Source organism: Podarcis vaucheri (genome assembly GCF_965113315.1).
Source record: "Podarcis vaucheri genome assembly, chromosome: 5".
NCBI lineage: Eukaryota > Metazoa > Chordata > Lepidosauria > Squamata > Lacertidae > Podarcis > Podarcis vaucheri.
Genome location: NC_138763.1, coordinates 45,143,092 through 45,171,089, shown reverse-complemented (window position 1 = coordinate 45,171,089; position 27,998 = coordinate 45,143,092). Strand labels below are relative to the sequence as shown.

General features: G+C 41.9%; 1 protein-coding gene across 1 annotated transcript in view; it reads right to left on the bottom strand.

Annotated features, from left to right (window-relative positions):
- FBXW4 (F-box and WD repeat domain containing 4) overlaps positions 1-27,998 on the bottom strand; it is a 74,755-nt gene that overhangs the window by 30,732 nt on the left and 16,025 nt on the right. The window contains exons 4-5 of the mRNA XM_082223459.1: positions 27,496-27,628; positions 24,558-24,652 (exon numbers count right to left, since the gene is read on the bottom strand). Of these exons, the coding sequence (XP_082079585.1) occupies positions 24,558-24,652; positions 27,496-27,628 (228 nt within the window). The remainder of the gene's footprint in view (positions 1-24,557; positions 24,653-27,495; positions 27,629-27,998) is intronic.

Below are 27,998 nucleotides of genomic sequence, written 5' to 3'. Positions count from 1 at the left end.
GCTGGTGGGTCCAGGCTGTACCATTATCATTTCCATCCAACATTTGCATGCATGCTGCATCTGGGCATTCCGTGGAAAAGTGAAACAGGATGCATATTATCTTGAACATATATGACATTGTTACAACTAAATCTATCATTACTGCTTATTGTTCTGAAGCAGTCCTTTTAAGATCAGTACCTCCAGCACAACCGCAAAAACAGATAGTTTAGGATAGCTTTGGAAAGCCCAATGTATCCAGTTGCTAATATTATGTCAGCTGTGGGGGGGAGGGGTTGATTGCAAGGCCTAGGTAGCATCAGTTCACCACAATGTCATGATTTGATATAACATTAATGAACTCATAAGCTCCCTCCTTCCCTTACTCCTGCGTCCGGTTAATTCTCACATACCTTGATAAACCATAGTTTATTGAACAGAGAAAACTATAATTTGTCTGCACACTGGAATTGCATGCAAGATTTGAACTGGGTTCACAATAGTGTTTTGCCTAATTTGGGTGTAATGGCAAACTATGGTTTGCTGCTAAATCAGAAGGAAAGCAGAGAATACAAGGAGACAAGAGAAGGTGTAGCATAAGGCTCATTCATATAGCCTTAAACCATGGTTTAGTGTTATATTTTAACCAAGCCAGTGTATTTCCATATGGTTGCTTTACTGTTCACAGTCCAACTAGGTTTAAATTCTGATAGGGGCTGGGCTGCTGAGGTATTTCATATAAATACTGTAATTTTAGATCACCACATTCTAGAGTCATATCGGTTACAGAGCTTTTACTTAAGTCATAAGCTATTCAGAAACTGTAGGTGGTTTACTGTGCAAATGAATTTGACCTACCGCTAACTAAAGAAAAATATTTAAACCAAAATTATAATGAATGAGTGAGTGAGTGGTGAGGAAACTATCATGAGACTTAGCTTTTACTTGGTGTATTGAAGATTCAAGGATTCAGTTTTGATACCAAGTATGAATGCTATGCAGTGAAATGACACAAATGGGGCAGAAAACCAGGACAAATTGGCCATACAAAGTCAGCTGCATATAGACATCCCTTAAATACTGCCTTGGCTTTCACTGAGAAAATGCCTGCTGAGTTTATTACTTCAAAAAAATAATAGATAAAGGAATTATAGGCTGTGGCGGGGAACCCTTATTTCAATTGCTAGAACAGTAAATCACATTAAACTACACAGTACTCTCACATTTAAACTTGAGAATACAAAAACGGGCCATGGCCTCTTTTTCAACACATACCCACACAACTTGATTCTAGGTCCAAGATTAAAGTATTAATGCTGAAGACATTGACTAAATTCAGAAGTACTACAAAACCAAGGCTTCTTCTAACCTTAATTAAGAACCCACGTCATAGTTTAAGCTTCCAGACTTACAAGAGGCAAACAGAGGTTTTGATTAGCCTTTTTGTTTCCCATCTGCTGAGCATTCAGCTTCATAAATTTACTCCTATATCTATGATGTGACAGTCTCTTGAGGCAAAGTAATGGCCCTAACTGTGGTCTGCCAACGGTCTGTGAATTCATACACAACAGCAAGCCATAGTTGGCTCAAATAGTGCTCTACAAATCAGTTTGAAACTGTAATCTACATCCTGATGAGTCACATATTTTGAGATCTGACTTGGGTTAGACACTAAATCCACTAAATGGAGATCAGAAGCCTCCATTTTCATTTTAAACTAACTACTGCTTGTCCTTTCGCTCAAACTGGGAGCTGCAGTTAATTCTAGCTATGCTTATTATAAACAAACCAGGATCAGAAACGACAGCTTGATCTTGGTTTGTTTGGTGAAAACTGATCACAGTTTGTTCTGGACTAGATGACAAGCTGTGATTAGTTCAAAACAGAAGTATATGCTTCTGATCACCTCCTCGTGGCCACACTGCAGCAGAGGAGGTGCATCACCCTAAGGCTCAGCCATGTAACTGTAATCTATGGTTTAAGGGCAGGGATGGGAGACCTGTGGCCCTTCAGATTTTGTTAGACACTAACTCCTATCAGCCCTAGCCATCTTAGCCAATGGTCATACAGTCAACATTATCGAAGAGCCACAGATTCCCCAGTCCCTGGTTCAGCCTAACATTCAAAGACAGCTATTATAGATCATAAAGCTGCTGAGCTATGATCAGAGTTATATTCATATGAAGAAATAGATGTTGGCATGTACCCAGAAGAGTTTGCATATCACTCAAAACAAATCAGAAAGTAAGTATGTTAAAGACTGGTCTCGGTAGGGAAATCAGTGGTAGAATTCTCCTTAAGTGACTGGCCAAGTTTTTGTGTGTGTTTTTTTAACTAAATGGGAATATCTGAGAACTGGGAGGAACGTATGTTACATTTTTGCTCCACCCAACATCTCCTGTATCTGCGGCTAGGGCTGAGGCTGTGAGAGACACCAGCAGTAGCCACCTAGTAAGGACATCCTTGTTTATGTGGGACTAATATCTAGCTGGGACGCGGGTGGCGCTGTGGGTAAAACCTCAGCGCCTAGGAGTTGCCGGTCGCATGGTCGGCGGTTCGAATCCCTGTGGCGGGGTGAGTTCCCGTCGTTCGGTCCCAGCTCCTGCCCACCTAGCAGTTTGAAAGCACCCTTAAGTGCAAGTAGATAAATAGGTACCGCTTTATAGCGGGAAGGTAAACGGCGTTCCGTGTGCTGCTCTGGTGCTGGCTCGCAAGAGCAGCTACGTCACGCTGGCCACGTGACCCGGAAGTGTCTGCGGACAGCGCTGGCTCCCGGCCTCTAGAGTGAGATGAGCGCACAACCCTAGAGTCTGTCAAGACTGGCCCGTACGGGCAGGGGTACCTTTACCTTTAATATCCAGCTGCTTCAACTGCTAGGAGATTCAACTGCAGAACAGCATTTGTTGGAACACCAGAAAACAAATGGAGGGGAGACTTATATACATTTTTGCCCTGTTAGGGCATCACTGTCCATTTTATTGTATTTTAAGCTTATTGTAAGTTGCCTCAAAAACTTTTGTTAGTATGTAGGGTATAAATACAAACAAACAAATTAATAGGTCGGTACCTTCTGTGATCTCATGGAAAATTCAAGCTCTTCTATTATGTTCCAAAGTGCTGTTCTTGCTTCTCTGTCTGCTAGCATTCCTATCTACATTAAGAGTGGAATTTTTGTTGTACTTGTAATTATAAAGTTGTGCTGTCATTAGTTTCCTAGAACGTGGGTTATGAAGAATAGCAACTCCCATACAAGATTTGTATGGAACATTTTCAGGATGGAATTACCTGGACAAAACAGGGAGGACTTGCTATGTTCTCTGCTCAATTGCCAACTGCATAGACGAGGAACCCCTTGGTTCCCAACATGTCACCTTCTGGCCTTTAGGTAGGGCTTAATGCGTCTGCCACAGAAAATCCTTCCACATATATGCACAGCAGTTCCAGCAGCTACTCAGAGACAGGACAGTAGAGGGAAATGTGGGTTTTCTAAGGCTTCCACAGTACTGTGGACAAAGAACACAATTTCTGTTCAACTGATCAGATGGGTCCTCATGTAAAGCACCTTACAAGAGGCAGTGAATGGCATTGTTGAATTTTTCAAAGCTTGCTCAGGTGTAAAGCTCCAGCGATTCCTTTTTGTGACTTATTTGTTCTCACTCTCCCTCCCTCTCTTGCTCCCCACTAGGTACATTCAAACCACTTAACAAGCAGGGAGGTTGGGATATATTTGTGGGAATCCTCCCTCCCTCCTCAAGGAAGGCATTTTATTTCCCCACCCAATGACAAACAAGCGCAAGAAAAAAGCCACAATTTCTAAGCAGCAGTTCACTCCCCCCCCTTCCACTGGGTGACATTATTTTCCCTTAATTGCCTGGCAGGAATCGTTTATTTGAGGAGGAGGGATTCTCCCCTCTTCCCCCAAGGCTATATCGGGCTATTGAAGTTTAGTGGGCTTTCACCTGGAGACATTGGTAATTACCCCCTTTATTTTAAAGCTTCTACCTGTAGCTTCATACTTGGGGCTGGACACTCTGCAGGGGAGCTTTGTTCCCACTAAATACAGCCCCTGAACAAATAGTCCCAGCAGCAGGAGCGCAGGGCAAAGTGGTAATTTTCAGTCCAGCATAATTAGCCAAGGTTCTTTTAGCCACCATCACTGAATGGAGGGACTTTGCCAAGGGAGGGTGGCCCATGTGGGAATGGCAGGCCCAGACATGCATGCAGTATGCAGACAAAAGCTTCTTGGGGGTCCAACCTGTTGAGGAGGAGAGGGGAGTGCAGAGGCACCTCTACCCAGAAAGGTCTCTCTGCAAAGACCAAAGCACAGGTACCAGCACAGAAAGCCAATCTTCTTCTGGCTTTTATACTAAGCTCCAGACCCTCCTCCCCTCAAAAGCAGATTAAAAGGGAAGAAAGTTGGCCTGTGCTGGGATGTCTGATCACCTATGATGTGTTAATTACCTGGTCCTTCCAAGGCTGCATTTAGGATGAAGTACTACTAGGGCTGCAGCAAAGGAACCAAGCTTGAAAAACACTTTCTAGTTGCAAGTCAACATGGATAAAAGAGTAATAATAATTAAGAGCACTTTCTTTGGTGTGTAAGTTGCCCACATACTTTCACAGATGGCACTTTTCAAAAAAAGCAAACCAACTTCCCACTCTCAAGTTCATTTTGATACAGGCAACGACCGATTTATGCGTGTTTGATAAGTGTGCAACCATGCATGTGAGCATCTCAGCAACCTGGAAATGGCCGGAAAAAGGGGTGGAACTGGGGCATAGTGGGTTTATGCATGCTCTACCACCATGCGTGATGATCTGCAAAGCAACCCCCTCGCGAATCAGGAGTTGCCTGTACTATGTTGTGAAAGGATCAAACCAGGCACTTGTTTGAGCACATGAACTGGCTTTGGAAGTGGAAAGAACAATCTAATCTGGTTTTCTGTCAGCTTCTAGAATATGCATTTTGTTGAGGTGCACCTCATGCCCTGTCAGAGAAAAGGGTGAATATGATTCTATGTATGTATATATGTAAATAACGCACAAACACAAGCAAAATAAGGCAATGTATAATAATTTCTCATACAATTGACCAAGCATTTGCAGACTCTTGGTTGTGACTGGAGAATGCTTTCATGTAAGTAAACACTTGGTGCTATGGAAACTACATAGCACAATAGTACCACTAAGCTGGGCAATGGAACAGCTTCAAATCTGTGTATTTGTTATAAGGAAAAATATTCCCTTTGTAATAAACAAGTTTCTTCTACACATTTTCAACAAAATATAAATATTTAAAATAAATATATATTTGGCACATTCTCTGCATTAAAAAAGCCCCTAAATTTATAAAGTGGCCTTGAATCAGGCACAAAGCCTTCCTACACTCAAAAGAAACTCAGAGTTGTAAATGTACTCCAGAATTAGAAAAGTGTGACTATAAAGCTCTATTTTAACAGAGAAGGAATAAAATCAGAAAGAGACCCAAAAAGTTAATGCGACTCTCAAAATTATAAGTATCCAACAGTCACATATAATAAATATTACTTCAGCCTCCATTAGCAAAGGTATTAAAGGGTGTGGGGAGTGCAGCTCTGCTGTCTATAACTATACAAACATTTAGTTAGAAATGCCAACACAGAGAGGCAAAAAGTCTTTTTATTTGTAAAGTTTAAACCAAGATTCTTTCTCTTTTCATTTTACCCTGAAAACAACCTCACACAATAGGAATGCTTATTGAAATAAAAGCTGAAAATTCTCAGCATATTAAGCAGTTTGCTATTGAGCAAGATGCTTTCTTCTAAAAGAAGCTTGATAACACTAGCTAAGGTGATAAATTACTATTGTATCACTGTATCAAAGGGAAGAGTCTAGACAGTACACGTGCAATGAGATGTAGAGACACAGATGCATAAGATGGAAGTGGAATGTCATTTGTCAGCCATGAAATTACAGTTGAAGCAATCCTTCTCTAGTCAGAGCACCCTGGCTCACCACTGCACAAATGGAGAATTTTCTACCATGCATACTGATGTTGGATAATTTCCAGAATAATATTCAAGCTTCAAGATAGGTCCCACAATGTGACCTCCCAGCTTATTTTCTGCTTGTATCTTTACCTAGATCATTCCCCTATTCAGGTTCTATCATATGGACAGATACAAAATGCATCTGAACAAATGATAAGCCAGACCTTCTGTTCCCATGTGACACTTGCCCTGGTCCAAGCAGGATATACAAGCCAGGAAGCCTTGGCTTCCCATTATGTCTGAACCATAGATCATTCTTTGTTGCTCCCTAACAAGTCATGGTCAGCAAGCTAACAACAAACCATAGGTTGACTAGTGATTGTGGCTTGTTAGGTTGAAACAAACCGCAGTCCCTCACTGGGGTGTAACGGGAAACCTGGACTTCCCAATTCACGCCAAGAAACGTGCGGACTGGGAGCAACTGAGTGGTGTCACCGGCAAGTTGCTTATTCCTTGTGAAATACAAGTAAGACAGAAAGCCTGATTTACTGTTATGTACAATTGTGAATGCTGTGTGTTGATATATGCTTCCTGCAAAATCCTGATTTAGGTAATCTATTACATCAGATTTGTAACTGGCTGACTGACCGAACCCAAAGGGTACTCATCAATGGTTCCTCTTCATCCTGGAGAAGAGTGACTAGTGGGGTGCCACAGGGTTCTGTCTTGGGCCCGGTCTTATTCAACATCTTTATCAACGACTTGGATGATGGACTCAAGGGCATCCTGATCAAATTTGCAGATGACACCAAACTGGGAGGGGTGGCTAACACCCCAGAGGACAGGATCACACTTCAAAACGACCTTGACAGATTAGAGAACTGGGCAAAAACAAACAAGATGAATTTTAACAGGGAGAAATGTAAAGTATTGCACTTGGGCAAAAAAAAATGAGAGGCACAAATACAAGATGGGTGACACCTGGCTTGAGAGCAGTACATGTGAAAAGGATCTAGGAGTCTTGGTTGACCACAAACTTGACATGAGCCAACAGTGTGACGCGGCAGCTAAAAAAGCCAATGCAATTCTGGGCTGCATCAATAGGAGTATAGCATCTAGATCAAGGGAAGTAATAGTGCCACTGTATTCTGCTCTGGTCAGACCTCACCTGGAGTACTGTGTCCAGTTCTGGGCACCACAATTCAAGAAGGACACTGACAAACTGGAACGTGTCCAGAGGAGGGCAACCAAAATGGTCAAAGGCCTGGAAACGATGCCTTATGAGGAACGGCTAAGGGAGCTGGGCATGTTTAGCCTGCAGAAGAGGAGGTTAAGGGGTGATATGATAGCCATGTTCAAATATATAAAAGGATGTCACATAGAGGAGGGAGAAAGGTTGTTTTCTGCTGCTCCAGAGAAGCGGACACGGAGCAATGGATCCAAACTACAAGAAAGAAGATTCCACCTAAACATTAGGAAGAACTTCCTGACAGTAAGAGCTGTTCGACAGTGGAATTTGCTGCCAAGGAGTGTGGTGGAGTCTCCTACTTTAGAGGTCTTTAAGCAGAGGCTTGACAACCATATGTCAGGAGTGCTCTGATGGTGTTTCCTGCTTGGCAGGGGGTTGGACTCGATGGCCCTTGTGGTCTCTTCCAACTCTATGATTCTATGATTCTATGATTCTATGATCAATGTAGAGAAAACACAAACAAATGACAGCAGAAGACTGGAGGGAAATGCTTTCTTTTTCCTCTGCTACTAACTGACTGTATTTAGGGAAGCTGCAGTGGAAGCAACAGGTGTGACAACAAAAAACTGCCCTTCGCTTTGAAATTTCAGAATCAGTCTCAAAATGCAAGAGACCAAGAATTAAAGGCAGCCTTGTGGTTATGTTCAAACAAACTGCTCCTTCCAATTATCCCCCTTTATTTTTTTCACTCCTCTTTCTGGAGTAGGGGAGGGGCAACGGGTGCTTGTTCCTACCTTCTTTTCTGAAGGGAACAAGCTGCTGGTGCTGATTTTTAAGCTCCCAACCATGTGCTAATAAATCTCCAGCCTATCTGTCACCTCTGCGCAGCCTGCACTCCTTAAAGGAAATGGGCTCTCTCCCTCCAATTAGTAGTCTGTGTCCACCAACCATGGAACAGTCCTCATTTAACTTTCCCTCAAAAGGTGGAAAATCGGACAAATACAGGCACTGCCATCTTATGGGGTGGGGAAGGGGGCAATGTTTATAAATTAGCCCCAATCCAAAAAAAGCTACAGCATATTTCGCATGAATACCAAGCTAACCACCAGCATTTCTACGTAACACCCAATCCCTAAAAAAATAATGTAAAGGTACCGCCTAAAAATGCACAGAGGGCAAAGAACACTATGCCTCATTTTAAGCTGCTTCCTGTAACCAAACTGTATCCTGAACTAGAAAGAACCCTACAATGATCCAAAAACTTTTCTAATACACTGGTCTGCTCTTTCAATTTGTTATATTTCTCCAGTCTCTGCCAAAGTTTTTCAGCACAAAAACTTTATGAATTGAACTACAATCCATAAGCTGTCTTTTCTTTTTCTTTTTCAAATGGACAGCACATTTATATAGAGCATTTTTTTGTTTTTGGAGCACTTCACATGTATCCCCTCAGTTATGCTGAAACAACTGACCTCTATAGTGGGGCAATATCATTAGCCAAATACAACCAGTGAGAATTGTGGCTTGGCTAAGGCTACCTAGCAGCTTGTGGTAAGATTTGAACCAAGGACTTCTTGCCTAGAACTTAGGCACTTAGCCACTATGCTGCACCAGCTCTCAACTAAGTCAGCACCAAGTACTCTTGTTAAACTAATGTGATACAGAAGACAGCATGTTTACTTGATTTTTTTCACTGATGTTATGGATCAAGGAGTACGTAAGATTTTCCAGAACCTAACATCTGTCTTTCAACTAGCTGAAGCTCACCTATATTGCAGGTTAGGCATCTATATAAACAGCTTCTGTAAGCGTCAGCAGCAGGACAGTTGGTAAAAGGGAATAAAAGCAAGTAGAATGACAGAGAAATGGAAGCCAAAAATTATAGCATCTTCCAGAAGCTTTTGCTATGCTATACAACTTTCAGGAGGATGCCAGAACAAAGCTGCTAGATGTTTTCATGTTCTCCTTTTTGCATTGCTAATGCAGTCTACCTTACAGCACATACAGCCCATAGGAATTTCCCTGATCATACAGTGCACCTGCACAGAAAAAAACCATCCTGAATTTAAAGGTTTAAAATGCCTTTTACTTTCTAATCACCTATCACACAAATGTTCTTTAGTGTGGATGCCCCCCCTCCCGCCACCGCCACCAACACGCACATATAGGATGGGGCGGTAAAATTAAGAAATACACAAATAACCTCATTCTATGCTTGTAGAAGATTCAAACCACTAGGTCCCTGTACATCTATGAACATAGAAGGATTAATACTACCTCTTCAAGTTCTCTACCCATTTAAAAATATTTGTAAATATATATCGCAGGAAGAGGGCTTTTCCTGTTTAAAGGCATTTTGTGAAGAGGCCCAGCACCCTCTCCCCCTGGTAATGAATCCCTGTAATGGAATGCCCTACACTCCAATTAGGAAGAAATGCTAATTTTCTCCAGTTGAGCACCCCCTATAGATGTATCTAATTTGTTTCAATGCTTTCATCTCTCCCCTCCATTGCATTTTCATTTAAAGGTTATGATCTGTTTGTGCCCTTCATGCTGCGCCCTGACAAGACACCCCTATGAGAGGGCTACGTGGCCCCTGCAACCTTTCTAACCTCTGTCCTGAACAAAAACCAAAGCTATTTTTCTCCTGCCTGATGGAGGGGACAGAGAAGAGAGGAGGCAGGAAAATCTGCTGAATAATAGTCCTTATTTTTATTATCTAAATAAACATTGCTATATTGGAAGCTCATGGATTACCCAAGGCAGATTTATAATATTCAGAAATGGGAAAGTTTCAGTATACTCTGAAACCAATAGAGCACCTAGGAGAGTCTTATATATTAAATATGGTATTTAATATATTAAATATGGTACTACTTCTCACACTCTAAGTCTGTGACTAAATGCAGAAGTTATGGCTTTAACACCAAGCCAGTTTTCTAATTTTTTCGCTCTGTCCCACCTCTCCTCCATTGCATAATGTCTAATGTGTTCTGGAGAACTTGAAAGCTTGCTCACAATTGTCACTATTTTGTTTGTTGGCCTTATAAAGATATTATCCCTCTACCTTTCAGTGGACCAATTCCTATTAGTGAAAGCAAGTTTCCCAACATTTATAGGGCTTACTTTCAGGCAAAAGTCAGGTTTTCTGATTTCAAAAGTCTCTAAGGGGTTCCTTGACACAAGACTGGATGAGGTTACTGTTAAGTGGATTTGTAGCCAGTTGATTGACCAAACCCAGAGTGCTCACTAACAGTTCCTCGTCATCCTGGGGAAAAATGATGAGTCAGGTGTCATGAGGTTCTGTCCTAGGTCTTGTTGTTCAACATCTTTACGAACGACTTGGATGAAGGTATTGAGGGTATGCTCATCAAATTTGCAGATGACACAAAACTGAGAGGGGTAGCCAATGCCGCAGAAGATAGAATCAGAATTCCAGATGGCCGTAACAAGTTGGAGAACTGGGCCCAAACTAACAAAATGAATTTAATTAGGGACAAATGTCATGTTCTACACTTAGGCAGGAAGAACCGTATGCACAAATATAAGATGGAGGACACTTGGCTGGACAGCAGTACATGTGAAAAGGATCTAGGGGTCTTAGTAGACCACAAGCTTAACATGAGTCAACCATGTGATGCAGCAGCAAAAAAAGAGTGAATGCTATTCTAGGCTGCATCAATAGAAATATAGTGTCCCGATCAAGGGAATTAATAGTCCCACTCTATTCTGCCTTGGCCAGACCACACCTGGAGTACTGTATCCAATTCTGAGCACCACAGTTTAAGAAGGATACTGACAAGCTGGAACGTATGCTGAGGACATGATAAGGGGTCTGGAAATCAAGCCTTGTGAAGAATGGTTGAGGGAGTTGGTAAAGAGTAGACTGAGATGAGATATGATAACTATCTTCAAATATCTAAAGGATTGTCATGGGAAGGATGCAGTAAGGTTGTTTTCTCCTGCTCTGGAGGCTAGGAGCCAAACCAATGGATTCAAGTTACAAGAGAGGAGATTCCAACTAAACATTCTGACAAGAGGTGGTGGACTCTCTTTCCTTGGAGGTTTTAAAGCAGAGGTTGGATCGCCATCGGTCATGGATGCTTTAGTTGAGAACCCTGCATTGCAGGGGGTTGGACTAGATGACCCTTGGAGTTCCTTCCAACTCTACAATTCTATGATTCTATGAACATATGAAGCTGCCTTATACCATTAGCTTATTTAGCTTAGCAGTGTCAACACTGACCGACAGTAACGCTCCAGGGATTCAGACAGAAGTATTTTCCCAGACCATGTGCTCTTCCAAGAGGATTTTAGAATTGTTTGAAGATGTGTGGCATCTACATTTCCTCTGTAAACTGATAACATTGTGTGCCAAATACAATTTTGCACCAACTGCTGGAGCAGTATCTAGATTGAAAAGGGCCAATAAACCTGGATCCTGACAAGACAGAGGTGCAGATTGTGGAAGATTCCCACAATGGCATATTCTGGATGGAGCTGCACTCCCTCCAAAGGAATATAGTGTCATTGAGGCCACTGAGGCCTAGAAGTGCCTATTCCCAGCTATGGCTTTTTTGCCAGCTACAGCTTTTCCTGGACTGGGATAGTTTAACAACAGTTTACACTCTGATAACCTCACATTTAGACTATTGTAATGCAGTCTAAGTGGGGCAGCCCTCAAGGACAGTCCGAAAGCTGCAGTTGATGCAGAATGAGGTTCCCATATTCCTGTTATGTCTAAACCTGGGGGACTACGGTTAGTTCAAAAACAGAGGGAGATGCTTCTGATATCACTGCCGCCTCAGAAGAGGAGATAGGGGTTCATAAATCCAAGGATCATTCGTGTAAATGCTAACCACATTGTAGCACCACATCTGAAAAGGCCCATTGAGATACAGAGAAAAACAGGTTTTAAGGAACTTGTGAAGGGAATGTAACTTCTGAGATCAAGCACTATAAATAAATAACAATAGATAATATATTTATTATTAGGCAAATCATGAAAATTTAGGCTGGGAACCAAACAGCACAGACTTTTAGTTTCTGTGTGATGGGGAATACTGTTCTTCCAAACAACACTCAGCCCTTGCTTCTGGAAAGTTCTCAGCACAAGTCTTCAAGTACACATGATTTTGTTTAGTGTCCTTACAAGTGCACAGAGAGAATTAAAGGGAAATCCTTAATTTTACAATTGCATTCTGAAGCAAATACAAGTTCTGCAGTGGATGAGCATAGATTTTAGATTCTGCTTCTGCATAGCTTAGAAGTTCTACTTAGTTGCAAACAGATGTGCCTTAACTGTATGTGAGCATGTTCAGGAAACATATAAATTAAAAAGCCATACATTTTATTGATATTGCCCATGTTTTCCTGATTTAAAACAATCCACTATGGTACTATATTGGGCGTCCTTGGCAGAAGATTTCAGAACATTTGAAATGGAACTTGTAACTGCACAACATACAGTACCAGAAACATACAACTGCATGCAATGGGCATGTAGTTGTATGTTTCTTATATGTCATGCACAGTCACAAGTTCCTCCGTGACCAGTTACAGAAAGACTGGAAAGCTCTTAGAATACTTCCTCTGCTATTACGTGTACTGCTCTAAGAGCATAAACAAGCATTAAGAGCTCAACCCCAATATATCCTGATTTATCTCTGCACTTGCCTGTTCTACCCAAAAAAGCATGAATTGTAGGACTATTTTGAACTGCAGCTGTTTCTGCCTGCCCCCTCAAAAAAGAAGGTAGTCAAAATAATGATCGGTTGCTCAAATCCCATGTACTATGCCCCCAAAAACATGAGGAATGGGTAGGGAACACAAAGCTTTGCTCTTCCCAGAGGAAATCTATTCCCCTGTCTCCCAAACACACTTTTCTATCTAGTCCATGTGAACAAGCACCCGAGTGGGAACAAGCGCTCCAGTGGGGCCCACTGCCTTTCATCCAAGAGATGTCTTTTCCCACTGGAAAATACATGCATTGTGTGAAAATATTTTAATATATTCATGCACATTCCTATAGTTAGCAGGCACAGAGGCACAGAGGGTGCCGGCAAAAGATACACTGCAGTAAGAATGCCACCTGTTCTCTCGGATGCCCACAAGCATGTAAATGGTGGGAATATACAGGATGGGTGCTGAGTGTTTATTGTGCTGCAGGAAGATTTTACTAATTACTTTCCTAAAGTCCAAAGCCGCACGCCTGTTCTCCTCCCGCCGCTGCCCCCCCCCCAACAAAGCGAAGGGCAGAGAAGAGTAAAGGGGGAGAGGGAGAGAAAGAGAGAGAAAGCAAGGGATGCATTTCAAAGTTTCTCCAAGAACTGGAAGGGGAAAGAAAAGCCGGGTCTGATGTGAAATCATAGAGGTCAAAGGTGGGCCTCCCTCCCTTGTGAGAAAGCGGTAAATCAGGCCGGTTTATCAAACGATCATTTTCTTTTGAAACTGGAAGGCAGCAGCTGGGACAATTCTGCAGATGTGCTTGATGAGTTTGGGACAAAAATGGGCCACTCCTCTCCCCCTCCCCTCTAGAAGAGCTCCCAACAGGGGCTGCTTCTCCCTTCACTGCCTCCAAGAACCTCCCCTCCCTTCTTGGCGGTCAGCTGAGACCCCCACCCACTGATCGCTTTTGTCTTCTTGGCCTTTGGACACACTGGCAAGGCCCTTTATGAGACCCCAATCAAGACCCCCATGACACAGGTACCTAGTAGAGATACCAGGCCCTTTTCAAAGGAGGAACAACAAGGAAAATATGCTGAGCCCATTGTCTCCAAGCGACACTAGAGGAGATGAAAGGGACGGGCCGCCCTTTCTGCCAAGGCTGTCTGCCAATCATCCCCACTTATTAAGGTCACAATGTAGAAAATTTTGACCTACATTTAATCAAAGAGTCATTAGACCTTTATAAGCCACAGGGGAAGGTGGAACTATGCCACAAATACAGAGGGAGAAGGCTGTACCCCGATATTGTTTTTCCCAGGGGCAAGGCCAGCCAGTGCCACCCGGTGGTCCCCTTCCTATGTAGGTGGGTCACACCTGACTGCAAGTTTACCTGGTGGCAGCAGCAGCCAGCTGGGAAGTCACCACCCAAAATTTCTCTAAATACCCTGGGAAACTGCAGTTTTGGGAGCTCCAGGACACTGTGGGAATTCAAAATAGTGGTTGATAGCTGCCTGGCCTGGGAGCCCCAGGCCAGGCATCAGCACCAATGGCTTCTGTCAGGATGCTGGACCGCAGCAGCTGCCTCAGGGTGCCAGAAGCTGAAGCTAGGCCTGCTCAGAAGTCACTTAGTTGCAACAAGTGAACAGAGCATTCAATTAAGGTGGGGAGAAGAGTATTTCCTCAGATCTGAGCAACTGGTTCAAAAGCAAGTGAAGTCCTGTGACAACAACCAACTAACATCTAGGGCAGGCATAGGCAAACTCGGCCCTCTAGATGTTTTGGGACTACAACTCCCACCATCCCTAGCTAACAGGACTAGAGGTCAGGGATGATGGGAATTGTAGTCTCAAAACATCTGGAGGGCCAAGTTTGCCCCTGCCTGATCTAGGGGCACATATGCAAGTCAAACGAGAGCCTGGGGTCCACACTTCTAAAGAGTTCCCAAAGTTACCCTTTGTCTCTCCTCATAGTATACAGCACATCACCACCACAGTAACTATGAAGAACATGCTATTTGCTTCACATATTTTCTGGACCAGACAATCTACACTTTCAAGCAAGGCATCAATCACTTTAGCATACACAGGAAACAATCCTCAGTCTGGTGATTTGTTGGAGGAAGAAGATTTTCTAGAAATGTGTCATCATGTACTCTCAACACTATAGGTGAGTCATTAATATACACAGCATATAGTGAAATACATTATTATAATTATGACGGGAGAAAAAAATGTTTAACAATCTCCAAACTGAGTCAGATTCAAGGTCCTACTAGCTCAAAATAGGCATAAGTGCTTTGCGGGGTGCCCAAAGATTTCTGCTATCTTTAATAACACAGTTCATCTGTGTTATTGAGACTGATGTGTTTCTTTACATCATAGAACCATAGGATGTTACAGTTAGAAGGAACTCTGAGGGTCATCTATTCCAACCCTCTACAATGCAGGAATCTCGACTAAAGCATTTATGATAGATGGCCATTAAATCTCCAAAACCTTCAAGGAAGGAAAGTCCACCACCTCTTGTGGGACTCTGTTCCACTGTTGAACAGCTCTGTCAGAAAGCTCTTCCTGATCTTGTCAGAAAGAATCTCCTGTCTTGTAATTTGAAGCCATTGGTTCAAGTCCTACCCTACAGAGCAGGAGAAAACAAGCTTGCTCCATCCTCATGTGACAGCCCTTTAGATATTTGAAGATGGCTATCATATCTCTTCTCAGTCTCCTCTTTACCAGGCTAAACATTCCCAATTCCCTCAACCATTCCTCATAAGGTTTGATTTCCAGGCCCTTGATCATCTTGGTTGCCCTCCTCTGTACACATTCCAGCTTGTCAATAACTTTCTTAAACTGTGGTTCCCAAAACTGGACACAGTACTCCACCTGTGATATGACGAAGGCAAAATAGAGCAGAACTATTACTATCCTTGATCAAGACATTATACTTCTATTGATGCAGCCTAAGACCCCTATATCCTTTTCAGATGTAGTATAGGCAAGCCAGGTGTCCCCATCTTATATTTGTGCAGCTCTTTCTTCCTGCCTAAGTGTAGAACCTTACATTTCCCCCTGTGGATATGTGTTTTATTAGTTTTGGCCTAGTTTTCCAATCTGTTAAGATCACGTGGAAACCCAATTCTGCCTTCTGCACTATTAGCTACTATTCCCAGTTTGATGTCACCAGGGACAGACTTTGGTCTTTCAAATTTCAGCAGTGTCCTATATGAGTCCAAAATTTGGTGTCCACACCCCCTCACCTTCTGTTCTGCATAGTTGTGATACCCTGTGGCACTCGCTAGGCTAAGCACCCAGTGCAGCAGCACTGGTTGCACTACCCTAAATCCACCTATGGTGTCATCTGCAAATCTGATGAGCATCCCCTCAATTCCTTCATGCAAGTAATAAAGGTGTCAAACAGCAACAGGCCCAGGACAAAACTCTGTGGCACCCTACTTGTCATTTCCCCCCCCCCCCAGGATTATGGGGAACTGTTGGTGAGCACTCTTTGGGTTCAGTCAGTCAACCAGCTACAAATCCACCTAACAGGTACCTGGTCTAGCCCATATTTTACTAGCTTATATGCAAGAATATCTTAGGGACTTGTCAAAAGCCTTACTGAAATCAAGATGCACTAAGTCCACAGCATTCCCCTGATCCACCAAGCTTGTAACTCTATCAAAAAAAGAAATGAGATTTATCTGGCTGCCTGGTATTAACATCCAAGCTGACTGTCTGGTAGTTTCCTGGGTCTTCCTTTTCTCCATTTTTGAAGATGAACATTTGCCCACCTCCAGTCTGCAGAAACCTCATCTGTTCTCTAAGAATTCTCAAAGATCATAAACATAAGCTCTAAGATTAAATCTGCAAGTTCCTTTGGTATCCTTGGGTGCAGTTCATCAGGTCCTGGAGATCTGAATTCATTTAAAGTAGCCAGGTATTTCCTTACCACCAGGGTCATACAAGACACTCAGGTCCCAATCTCAGAAAGCAACACCTGAGATCCTACGTGCCTCTTAAAAGAGAGAATCTCAATCTAAAAGCTTTGTCTCCAAATACCTACAAAACTGTTTGTCCCAATTCACACAAGCAGCTCTTGCTTATGAAAATGTGTTATGTAACCATGTTCCTTCATAATTGTTGAAAGCTGGAGAACAAAGATAAAGTTACTACATGAAAAACATGCCATATAAACAAGCTGTTTACATGGCCCAACATCAGTTTGCCATTGCTGAAGGTGATACAGAAAGATTATACAACTGCAACAGGGCACGGAAGATAAAGCTGTTCAACAAGACTCACTCAAGGCAAACAAACAGTTGACAATATAAAAGAGCAGGGAAACCTTGCAATTCAGAGACCAATTTAGCTTTCAGAACAGGTCTTCACGGAGTCAGAATAAGAATGTGTATGTCCTGTGTCCTACATTAATCACCAGACAGGATAGTTTTAATGGCAGCCCTGCAACTCGATCCAGCTAGCACCTGCAGAGACACTGGCTGGCAGCTTTCACCTCCTTGTTACTGTAAATGCCTGAAGTTCTGATCAGGTTTCCTGGAACTGATGCAACACGTGGGCTACCAAAACAGTTTGGTCACATGACACTGCTCACTAAATGAAACTGCTTTAGAAGGCAATTGGCACCGCATGGCCACAAAGGCCCAAGAGAAATACGGCTGCATGGCAGGTGCTTAATATTATGACTAATGTCAGATCTCTTCAAGTTTAGCATGCTCCCTTTCCTGTATATTTCCAGATTATTTCTGCTTGAATAGGCAGCAGAAGAACAAACAAAATAAATAACTGCCTCCCCAGTATCATCTTCTGGCATGTTGTGGCTTCTACCATAATGTGACGTGGTTCTTAGGGGCTCAAAGGACACATAAAATTAGGGTATTTTGATAGAAGAGTGCTTTGTTCTCAGTCTTTAGGAAAAAACAGTTATGTAATAACTCTAATGTAGTAAGATATTTTGGGCTCTCAGTCTATAAGGAATAAATTCTCAGTCTACAAGGAATAAATTCTCAGTCTACAAGTGTAAAATCCAGATAGTTATTTGCCCTAGGCCAACACATGATTCAACACATGATATGAGATTAGCACAGCATGTTTCAGACACTATTTACTGGAACATGAAACATTCCTTCCAGAACAATCCTGATGTCTATACTTGAGCCTTTAAAACAGTTTCCACATAGTTTGCTAAGCATGCCCTAATTTGCTGTCCTGTATTGGAAATAAATTGCAGCACCAAAATGCCTGTGCAATTTATATACATCAAAGCTCAATTTCCTGCCCCCGTTTTCTTTAGCTCACTCTGATATACACTCCCAACAAACTTATCCTCTCAAGAGCTCACCCACACAAGTTTTAACATATTTAGAAGCTGGCAGCAGTGCTGAGAAAGAGCACTCAAAACTTCTTTCCCACTTTCCATATACACCCTTCATCCTCATGAGTTCTTGTTTAAAGGGTGTCCAGTGCTGGTTACACCTGAGGCAATCACATACCAAATGGGCCCCAAACAAGCCTTTGAAGGGAAGAGGAAAAAAGACAAGAAACATGGACAACAACTAACTCTCTAATTGAAGGAGAAAGGCTAGCATCCTGCTGCCTGGGTACCTGTGCAGGTCTGTTGCGGATTCTCTTTGAACATTTGGCAGGTCGCTGCCCTCCCCAGAGAAAGATGAAAAAAAATAAAGCAATGATTACTATTGTAGCTGACTAGTGAGGCAGCCTTGCACGAGTCAGGCCATGAAAGGCCTAGTTGCTGAAAAACAAACCCTTAATTTAAATGTTAATGAAAGTGCTGTGGAGACATCAGAGAGTTACGTTTTTGAGGGGGTCTTTCTCTGTTTTTTGCAAGAAGCAGATACACCACCAGTAGAATTTATGGCCCCCGTTGCCTCCCCTCTTGCTTCCCTGCTTCATCAGGCAGTGAAGTTAAAAAAAAACTAATTTTAACATTAACTCCACACTTCCACCCTGGGATGCAATTGCTAAATTATCTGCTGGCAGGACACTGATCAAAGGTGGAAAAACAAAGGCACACTGCACAGCCAAGCAAAAGTAAACAGTGGCCATGGCCCAGGAAAATTACCTTCTCCATCCCTCCCCTTGGAAGTTTGAAAAATGGAGGAGAAAGATCACTGACTGGAAATGGAAACCTGCAGTCTTATGTGGGACCCCTGAACTGTAATCAATGTGACAGGAGAAACTAACACGGGCATTTTCTCCTTCACTGTGCAAAATGGTAGAAGAGATGGGTTTCTCCCCTAGCCTCACAGGAAAACCCTCTGCACCTGGAAATCGGAAATTAAAATCACAGCAGCAGCTGTACTACATAAACCTATGGAACTACATTAAAGGAGAACCTGACATTAGCTGCCAACTTCCTAACAGAATGATGTCTCTCAGAATAGTTGTCTCCTCATTACAATGCTCTGACAAGCTCAGCAGAGAGAAGAAATTCATTTTAAATATTTTCCCTCTAACCTGTGAGCACCGTCATTTGCTATGATGAAAGAGTATATTTTCTGAAGGCATCACTATCACAATCTTTAATATTCTACAAGATTCCACCATTCAACAAATCTAAAGCTATTGATTTAAGCAAATAGGTTAACAGGATCAAAACAGAAATATATAACAATATTGCTCCCATCATATGGAAAGGAGAATAAAGTTTAGCTGGAAAAATTACTGCAGTATTTAGGGGGGGAGGGAGGAATAGCTAAACAATCATCTGTAGGGAACAGCCCTGCAGTTCCACCTTAATAGTAACCTTTAGATTATGGTCCATTTGGGGAAGCACTCAGTTCTGCAAACTGAACCACAGCAAATCTAGCTGAGCTCTTAACAGTGCATTTGCCACCATCAATAGCAAGTTAAACCTCCATTCAGATAACACACATCACTTCAGTTTCCTCACTGCAGTAGCAGAGGAAGCAGATGAACATATTGCCATTATGGAGTTAGCCTAGAAACATAGTGCTACAAAAGATTAGCATAACAAGAGAAGATCCAGCAGTACTCATTGAATATGGCAAACTCTGTTGCAATGAAAAACTGCCAAACAGATTAGCTCAAAGTACCAAGGAACGCACCCCATAATCAACTGGATCAGACTGCAGACACAGGTGGAAACAAGAAAGTGTGTCCACAGGACTTGAGGAAAGTCAAATGTGCATTCAACTTTGCCATACACAGTGGCTGGATATTGAGCACATGCTGGTATCCTAGTCATCTGTATCACAAATGTGGAGAGGAAACCCTGAGACAAGTGCAGCCAGGATGACCCAAAGCACATCCAAGGATATGTTTCTGCTTACAACGTCTATACAGAAGTGGCTGCATATCAGTACTAAGTATCCTAATTGAGCAGAGACAGAATGCCCAATATTTTCATATGATCTATAAGTTTTGTTGATTGTAAGATAAAAGCCAAATGAATCAAACCTAAAATGTATTTTGGACTGAAGCAAAAATATTCTGTTTGCTAACAATTATTAATAATAGTGTTTGGATCCATCAGAAAGGCAATGATTCAGCATCCTAAATATATACATATGTAGATCAAAGGAGAAAAAGATCCTAAAGTCAGGCAAGGATACTGAATCACCCGAAAGTTAACTCTTCCCAAAGAGATTAAACATTCAGTTTAGCTTGTGGGGGGGACTCTCACACTACACTAAGAGTACTCACTCTTGCCCCCAAACTCACTTTCTTCTAGGATAGTGGCAACATTTTCTTGGAAGCGACAGGTTTATAGGTTAGCCGACACCTTCGCTCTGTGGAATTTTAATTAACTTCTCCCATCATTAATATGTTAAGGAGCAGAGGTTCTATTATATAGGGTCAGCCCGTGTTTCAGGCCTTGCTATATCAGCCGTCAAATTGAAGAATTAATGACGTGGCTAATCGGTTCTAATACTTGAGGGGTGTGGAGGGAAGAGAGGTGCAGTGGGATCAGCAGTCTCATAAAACAAGCCGAGTGATCCAAACCTGATTGCTGATGGAGAAGCCACTCTGCAAGCTTCCATTTATCACTCAGTGGGGGGGAAATGAAGCTAGGTAAATATTGTGACAGAGAGTGTGTGTTCACTCCAGGGAGAGAAATCAGTGTTCTGACAAGAGGCCAGCCCTGCGGGTCATCACTTAGGAGGATAAAACAGTGTTCTGCAAGGGCTCTCCCAGTCACAGGAGCACATCCAGTGCATACTGCGTAAAGCTTAAGGGGATGAGCTCTGAACAGGCAGGCTGAAGGCTCTTAGTGCTGGTCTATCTGATGCACATGCATTTTTAAAAAAACAGACATATCCACTGGTTCGTGCACCACTATGATAGTTCTTATGTTCACTAATTTAAAGGGCATTCCAAATGGTCTCCACTCAACAGTTTGGTGCTTAAAAAGACTAGCATGTGCTCACTAATTACCAGGGTTTGGCCCTCTGAGGTCTCCTTGGAGGAAGAGCATGTTTCCTTATGCTCAGAGATGGAGGGAAGATACAATATCAATGAAGGAAGAAAGGCAGACAAAGTTAATAGAATATATAGAAATGGCAAGACTGACAAACAGAATAAGAGATCAAGATAAAAAAAAACTATTTGAGGAAGATTGGAAATGTTGTATGGCATACTTAAAGACATATTGTAAACATATTAAGAGGTTAACAGTAACAGAATAAATTCAGCAGTGAAAAAATTTAATGAGCTATGAAGACAAAAATAAGATAGAGGGAGAAATTAGAATATGTAGTGGAAAGGGAGAAATGGAGTCAATAAAAATTGTGTATTTCTTTATTTGTAATGTTGTAAAATACAGTGTGAAATGAAAATGAAAATGGGGTGGGAGGAGAGTGTGTCTCCTAAGTAGATCTCAGTAACCCAGTAACTCAGAAGAGCTGTTGAATATAGACATGCCTGCTCCAAGTCTGGAGACCACCACACATCTGGGCTCCAAGCCAGCCATCAAGCAACACCCACATTTCACCCAGGGCCATATGAGAAGAGGAGATGGTGAGCAACACAAGAGATTTGGGAGCACACCAGCGTTACCAGATAGCTGCATGTGAGGTTACTTAGGAAGAGAGGGAAAAGGTGAAAGCACCTGCCTGAATCAGGGCCTGGCTGAGAGCCAGGAAAGGAATGAGCACCCAGCTCCTAATCTGAACAGCTTCATCACTAAAGCAACAGCTCCAGCCTTCCTGAACTGAGGGAATGAACACTAAATTCAAGCAATTGATGTGAACCAGTAAAGGACAACAAGGTCAAGGTACTCCATGCCTTGGTAACTTCCAAATAGGATTATTGTGATGTGTTCTTTGTGGGGCTACTTTTGAAGACGACTTGGAAACTTCAGCTGGTTCAAAATGCAGCAGCCAGATCGCTGAGGTTCCCTTAGAATGCATACAAGAGGCCTAATTCAAGGTGCTCACATTAGTGTTCAAAGCCCTAAATGACTTAGGTTTCAAATATCTTAAATACCACCTCCTTCCCCACAAACCCTCACGGGTGTTAACAGAAGGAGCCGTCTTGGTAATTCCACCACCCTCAGAGGTTTGAGGGGTGGTGCCCCAGGAGAGGGCCTTCCCCATAAAGGATTCCTTTCTTTACCCTAGCCTTTGACACCAGAGATGTTGTTGTTGTTGTTGTTCCATCATTCATCTATAGTTCTCAGTACCCATCCTATTCCTGTGACTGTAATTTGATTTCACTGCTTTAATAAACTGAAACTGAATACTGATGACTACGATGATATACACAAGAGAGGGAGAACCAGTCATCACAACAGGACAATGTTCAATTTAGCATAATTGGATGCTTTGATTCTCAACAGCCTAATGCAAGGTTCCAAAAACTTGTGAAAAAACTAGGCTCTGCTTCAAATATAAGACAAGTTTGCCACAGAAAAGCTCATTGTAATTCACAACAGAAAATGAGCTTCCTCAAAGAATAACTACCTTGCTGCAAGCTGCTTTTGAGGTTAAATACCTCAAAATAAAAGTTGAGTCAGGGTACAAAGCGCTTCCAAATCTTCAAGATACAAGGCACTGCTCAAGCCTTGTGTAGTTCAGTTTTGTGACTTTTGTATACAATTGTAACTTATGGCCAACATTCAGTCCTTAACATTAGCAGAGTAGCAATATGATTACAAAATAACTCATTGGAACAGTTTAATTTCCTCTGTGTATCTTTCCCCAACACATCAGATTTTGTTCACAGATGCCCAGCTGTGACAAGAACAGTAGCCAGAAGATACTCCCATGTGTTTTAAAGACTCTTATCAACATTCCCACAGAAAATGAGTGGTTCTCTGGTGCCCCAATGGTACAGAGCAGCTTCAGGGAATCTGCAAGTTCTTATGTACAAATACCTTTTTCATTCTGCAGCATCAACAGAAGAGGCTGTCTGAAATAGAACCAAACTATGGGCTTTGGCAACAGAGCATGCACAACAGAATCTGCTTTGCATTTTGCTTTTTTCGTTGCCAGGGGACCAGCACTGAATAAGTTTCATATAGGAAATACATATGTACAATGTATCAAAATGAAATTTGCTTATTTTTACAGTATTCTTAGGAACTCTGAGGTCAAGTGCCATAAACACAGTCTCAATTTAAAATTTGGTTCTGTATCTTCCAACAGCACTTGAGTATGCTGCACTTAAAGGAAGAGCAGCTTTTCTCATTCCAATCCTTCCACGGATTGGTTGTAGCTAATTGTAAATCCCACCTATCTTCCAACTGTACAGGGATTTTCTATTAATTAGTTTTGGAATTAGCATGCAAAATGAACTGATTGAACCTGCTGCAGTTTTCTGTTTCTTCAGTTTCTTGGTCTGGTGATTCGCCATGAGCAATTCTATGTATTAACATATCACACAGGGGTGGGGGTGGGACAGTATGATCATATCTATAGTATGTTTCATGGCAAAGGCCATGTTACTAGATAATGACCTACTTGCTACAGCTAGCCTGTAACCACTCTAAGCCTTCTCTCTCTTGAATCTTCTGAGCAAAACACTGTATTTTGTACTGTACAGTACTTTGCAGATTGTAATTGCGATATGGAATGTGGTTGTACAAGTGGCAACAACTGGATACAGCTTGTGACACAGCGGTGAGTGACAGAACTACTCCCATGCTCAATCACATTCCATTACTTGCAATTAAGTTGTTTTGAGTGTGTACAGATCCCCACTGCATAATGCAGAAAGGCAAGGAAAAGATTAAAAATCAGCCAACAGCCAAAATGCTAACCCTCGTCCCTTCCCACAAAAAAAGTGCAACTTACTTTTTATGCTTTCATAGGCATAGAGGATATAATGCTGCTCTTGCCAAAGTGGCACTTGCAAGGGTATTGTGCAAGTGTAAGCTTTGGGTGAAGAGGGGAAAAAAAGAAAACTAAAGATCCTTATGCAGAAAGTATTTGGTACAATATCTAAGTCAGTGCACCCCTTGACTTCACCCATACAGACCAGAGTATTCTGCAAGTTCAAACTTCTTTTTTCTAGAACCCAAAGGGCAAGAGAAATAGAAGGAAATGCTCTGAATTCCACAAAAAATATAGAGTATTCTTATCTACCTAATTTACTGTTTCTACACAAAAAAGGGTTTTGAGTCACAGAACTGATGATACTTAAATGCTGAGTTCTAGACCTCCGGAATACTTGGTATAATAGGGAACTTTAGACCTAAAGAAAAACCAGATTTAACATGAGGTGTGCATACATTCAAATGCAATTTTTATATCTTGTTACCTTGATAATGGACTAATGGCAATGGACCAGACCCGGTCTTCAGTCTGTATAGTGTGCAAACACTGCCCAGTTCTGCCTGGTGATAAGGACCAAACCTAGAGAGAGAGAAAGTGCAAATGAACATCACACAACAAAAAAGTACAAGATAAAAGTGTTAACAGCAGCTGTGTTTGGAAACGATCCCTTGCAAAGAAATCTTAGGAGCACAATTTGAAATTAGCAGAGTAAACTTAAATCAACTTCTTTACCCCTGCGATATTTTGACTGCATGCTTTCTAAGCAAAGAAATGATAGAAGAGATTAGTAGCAGCTTCTGTCCAAATCAGTCCCAGTTCCGGTGCTAAAAGCAGAGAACAATCATCTGAAATGCATCTGCTCAAATTATGTTGAAGGTCTGCATGTCAGAACAAATTTAGATTTTATCTCATCTTTATTCTTATGGTTCCCTGTCTGGGCAAATCCTTAAAGCCTTTTCTCCAAGTTTGTTGCAAAACAATAGAAACACATGGAGAACGGGGCAGTCTAATTTCCCGTGCAGTGCCCCCTTCTGTACTAATTGTTAAAACATGCTCAAATCCCTTAATGCACATTCACACTTTGATAATACTTGTTCTCCCACAATACACATTGTTTATTACCAGGGTAAAGTGACTTGTTTATGAGCTTTCAGAAATCCGTTACTGACATACTGAATAAAGCTTAAGCTTGTGTTCCTGACATCATTTTGAATACCATCATTTCTTTCCTCTACCCCCAACAAATTCATCTTCCATTTTCTGGATCCTGAGATTTTAGTTTCTGATTCCCTCTCCAACTATCCCCCAACGTCTTAAGGGAATTCAAAGCTGGGAGTGTTGTATTTGTTTGTTTGTTGATAATGCTCAGGATTGCAGGCTATTCGGTGTCAGAGGGGAATTTGGCACCTAGTGTCAGCAAAAGCAGCAGAAAAGTTGAGCTCTTTTAATGCACCCCTATCTCATACAGGTTAAAAATATTGCTGGGAGCATGCTATCTGGTGCCTATCAATGAGGAATGTGCATTAGCAGCTACTCAAAGCTCAGCCCTAATCAACACTCACTATCCCTCCAATGCACTTACAGTTCCCATTAGAGACCTACTAGGGATTCCCTTCTAGCTAGGAGTCAACACAAGGAAAATGTCACTTGGTAAAAATAAAAGCAAATTCCCTGCTCATAAGGATCAGGCTGGAAGAGTGTTAGGTGAGCCAGATTCCATTTCTGGGGTTTTTAAAAAAAGACAATGAGCACAATTAAAGCAGAATTCCCTTTGACTTTGAGGATTTTGCCCTCAAGGTCACAAGATTCCAGTGGCAGGGCATCAAAGAATTCCACATAATGGATAGTTTAATTCAGTGTGATTGAAATTCAGAAACTGAGCTACTTTTCCATTCAGATCTCAGCCTGATGGGCCACAACAGGAGCATTGTTGAACATACAGTAAAATATTAAGAAATGTGTTCCCAAATCATGTTTGGGCTAAAAGTAGATCCTGGGTCTGAAAAGGTTGAAGATACCAGCTGTAGAAGTTCCAGCACTTTATTGTTCTCGTAGGTAGGAAGTATAGATTCACAGAATCATAGAAGAATCATAGAGTTGGAAGGGATCCCAAGGGTCATCTAATCCAGCCCCCTGCAATGCAGGAATCTCAACTAAAGCATATATCACAGGTGGCCATTCAACCTCTGCTTAAAAACCTCCAAGCAAGCAAACAGCTGACAATAAACAATGAGTCATAATACAAATAACAGCAAACAGCAAATAGAGCATTTTTGCCACTGGTTGACACTTTTGAAACACTTCACATTCTTCTGCTGCTGTTCAGCCTATCCTCTTAGTGGATTTCTTCTGACTCTCCAAATTGTCAGAACCATTTGGCCAGTGCCAGAACCATTTGGTCAGTGCCCCATAAGGAAACTATCAGTTAAGACACAGTCTGCTGGCTGCTTGGGTGGGAATTGTTGCATGCAAAAGGCTCTGCTCATTGAAAGCAGCTCTAGAGAAACCCAGATCCAGATCTTAAACTAAGAGTAGGGAGCGTAGAATCAGAAAAGCTAGGACTGTTCACTGAAGCTGGACTAATCCTGGTCACTACCCCAAAGAATGTTCTTCCATCGTAAGGGTAATGTCAGGGGAAGAAAAACACTAAATCCCTCTACATGTGTTCTCTCCGACAGCTTGCCACCCCAAACCTCAGTAAATAAAAGCTCATGAAAAAATAAGCTGTTGCTCCACATCACTGTTAGCACAACTAAATTTCTAGCTAAAACACACACAGAGAGAACCTTGCATCTCCCCATCTCTCTCTAGGAAAATAAAAATGACTCAGACAGTGAAAACTTTGGCTCTCAACAAGGGCCAGAAACCATATGGCCCTCTAAATGTTGTTGGAATCCACCTTCAAGGATTATGGGAACTGTAGTCTTTCATCATCTGAAGGGCCACAGGTTCCCAACACATGCTCTAAACTAAGCATGTATGCTCTTTCAGACCTAGAATCTTATAAAGGAAGGAAGAAATGGCTGTATAAATATTCTATCCTCCGAGGGATCCTGACCTCCACTCAATTCAGCAAAAGAACTAACAGACAGAAGCCTTAAAGGGCAATGGAAACAGGACTCTGTAATCTGATTTTTGACTGTCATAAATCTCAGCATGCCTATATAATGTTTGTGTTACAAGAGAAATGTAGTTAGTTACTCCACTTTGGGCAGGTGGCTCTGAGATCCATGTCTGAAACATTTGAGATAAACTTGTATAGATGTAAGAAAATCCTGGAAATGGGCAGCAACAAAGCTGAAAAGTTTGTTTAACTGTTAACCCAAAAGAGAGGAAAGAGAACAGTATTCCTCCATTCCATCTTCCGATTTTCTTTCCATAAACACACTCCTATAAGTATAAAGCAAGACATGCACACTCACTTTTGCTGTTCTGTCCCGTGAACCACTCACAACGATAGCTCCTTGACAATCCACACAGTTCACTTCCTGTTCATGCCCCAAGAACTTGAAGCTGAAGGAGCCATTCAGCTTATGAAGGACAATATTGCCATCTCTGAAAAACAAAACCACAGTGAAGAAGGTGCATCTCCTTGGAACAAATGCCACAAGGCAAATGGCATGAGAGCTTCTCATATCCAAAACTACTCTCCTTCACTGAGGGTCAATTTACTGAATTCCGCTTCAGATTATCCCTGCCAATGAAAATGTAAAAGACGGATTTGAGAGAGCATGATGTAGAAGTGCTCTTCATGTTCTAGCTGGAGATATACCAGCACAATAGTAGTTTCATTTCCTAAATACATCACATTATCTACACATACATTCAACCCAGCACATGCAGACAGGAGAGATCTCACCTCTGAGACCAACAGGTCTTGAAAACCCCTAGGTACAACAATGATAGAAACTGATGCAAATTTGCC